The sequence below is a fragment of the Primulina huaijiensis genome, chromosome 10, assembly GCF_012295235.1.
Source record: "Primulina huaijiensis isolate GDHJ02 chromosome 10, ASM1229523v2, whole genome shotgun sequence".
Lineage (NCBI taxonomy): Eukaryota > Viridiplantae > Streptophyta > Magnoliopsida > Lamiales > Gesneriaceae > Primulina > Primulina huaijiensis.
In genome coordinates, this window is record NC_133315.1 from 15686021 (window position 1) to 15688348 (window position 2328).

Here is a 2328-nt window from a genome sequence, read left to right on the forward strand (position 1 = left end):
TATATATAAAAGTTTCAAATTTAGAGATGCAACAAGTAATTGGGCCGAACTTGGGCTAATGACATCAAGTGATATTTGGACCCATTATTCCTTTGTACGAGCCCACTTATTTGTCCTCGCAACGATTGAGTCGAGCGGATCTCAGCTGAAATCGCGAAGACGAAGACGGAAAATTATCTGGTAATTCTCTTTTTTTTTTTCAATGATTTGTTGTTAAATTTTTGCAATTTTATCTAGATTTTCGTTCTGGGTTATCTGTTTTTCTATAATCTAGAGAGAAATGTTTTTTTGGGATTTAATTATTGGTTATTTTGTTATGGATCGATGAATCTGCTCGTTTTATGATGTTTAAATCTAGGGATTATGGATGTAAATGTACAGAATATAAAAAAGTGGGTCGTTTTCTACCCAGTTTACATTAATTCGAAGAAAACCTTAGCCGAGGGGCGTAGAATCAACGCTAGCAAAGCATGTGAAAATCCAACCTGTTCGGAGATTTACGATTGCTGCGCCCACCTCAAGCTCCCCTGTGCAATCGAGGTGATTTTATTGCGCTGTGTGTCTTTATTTTCTGTTGATTTGAATTGATTTTATATTTTAATTAATTTAGGCGGACAAGGCCTATCCACGAGATTTTATGCAAAGAGGGAGAGTGAGGGTTTTGTTGAAAAGAGAAGATGGGAGTGTTTGCAATCCTGCCATTTCTTCGAGTGAGTGATGGATGATTTTTTCCCCTCAGTTTGCATAAATTGTTTTCCATATTACATATTTCTCAGTTCGAATAATGATTAAGTGGTGTTTAGGTTTTTGTGATCTCGAGTTAGTATGGTAAGATAAATGTTGGTTTTATGCAGTCGATTGTTAACTACACATGTTGTTTAGGAAACTGCACACTATGGTTTTTTGTGTAGCAGTTCATCTTTTAAAATTCTTTGAATGATAAGTTATGTTGCATTTTAAGTAGGTTAACTTTTTGCTTAATGAAGAACCAAACTAAATTTGTAGTTTCTGTAGAAACTTATGTTTGTATTTTTTTATCGAAACACGTTCATGTCAATTGAAAATTTTCACATTTTCATGTCTCACTTACCATGCTTAACATATAGATTTGAAGAACCAATGTTGTAAACACATGTCGATTTTGGTACATTTTGTTCGATAAACAGAAACTGGGCACTCAGAAATTCTTAAAAAAATTATTTTATCTTGAAAGATGATTTGTCTGTTACGAACTAAACTAGGCTGAATTCATTTGAGTCCATTACAATACCACATTGTAAACTAATTCAGGCTCAGTGTACTTAGGTTCCTAACAGTGGCTTTTAAGGAATTCAGACAGGAATATATTCTTTAAAGGGTTATTCTACTCTCATTTTCTGTTTTTTGGCGGTACCTGGTTTTTGTATGTGAGATGCGTTGTGCTGCTCCTAGTTGTGAATGCAAGAGAATAATTTTTGGGATGAGAAACTGTTGTTAGTCTCCAAATGTACCACATGATTCGTTTAGAGAATGTAGTTACCCCTTTGACCTTGTACATAGGAATCATACCACTGTAGGTGACCAATATCCACCCATCTGTGCATGTCATGATATACTTCAATTGTAACATTTCTTTTAGCCACAGAACTCAACCCATGCCTGGCTTCATGATTATTCATCTACATCTCATTAATTTTGAGATATTGCAGGGAAAGAGCTTATGCTTCACGTCGCAGAACTAGTACCTAGACATCCTGGTCGAACTAAAAAACTAGAGCCTGCCTCTGCCTCTACAGGTGGTACTTCCAAATCTGGGAAGGGTGGAAAGAAGAAACGGTAGTTTCAAGTATGTGAAATGACCATCTGTTGTTTCCTATAGTACACAATTCTCAATTTTGTGTATGAACTAGAGAAGAGCACAAAATTGTGTTCAAATTTGCGAGATGACCATAAGTTGTTTCCTAGAGTATGCACTTTCTCAGTTTTTTATATGAACTAGAGAAAGCATAAAATTGTGTTCAAGAACTTCCTCACAGTTACTGTTTGGGCTTAACATATCTAGGCTGATTCGTATGGATACAAACAAAGTTTATATGTTTTGCTAAGCTTCTAGGAACAGACATCTTCTCTCCCATTTTTATGTCCTATCTTCTATGTTTTGAGGTAAAATTGTATCGAAAATAGATAACTTTGAATTCAAATTTGCTGAATGGATAACGGTGGGGGCTTGAACAGATTTTTAATTAGTTTAGGTAAAATGGAAGTTACTCTGTACAGACCAAACTTCAATGAGACAAGATTTATCTGTTGCCAATGAAGAAGGATTTTTAGTTAGTTTAGATAACTTTA

At 35.0% G+C, this 2328-nt stretch overlaps 1 protein-coding gene across 2 annotated transcripts; it reads left to right on the forward strand.

Moving 5' to 3' along the window:
• The first annotated feature begins 105 nt into the window (after positions 1–105).
• Positions 106–2062, forward strand: LOC140985516 (signal recognition particle 19 kDa protein-like). Of its 2 annotated transcripts, XM_073453344.1 has the most exons (4): positions 106–180; positions 359–540; positions 611–710; positions 1689–2062. In XM_073453344.1, the coding sequence occupies exons 2-4, from the start codon at positions 364–366 to the stop codon at positions 1817–1819; spliced, it is 408 nt and encodes a 135-aa protein (XP_073309445.1). In that variant the 5' UTR covers positions 106–180; positions 359–363; the 3' UTR covers positions 1820–2062. The 2 variants fall into 2 exon arrangements, with proteins under 2 accessions (XP_073309445.1, XP_073309446.1); XM_073453345.1 differs by lacking the exon at positions 106–180 and having other exon boundaries at positions 218–540.
• The last annotated feature ends 266 nt before the right edge of the window (positions 2063–2328 follow it).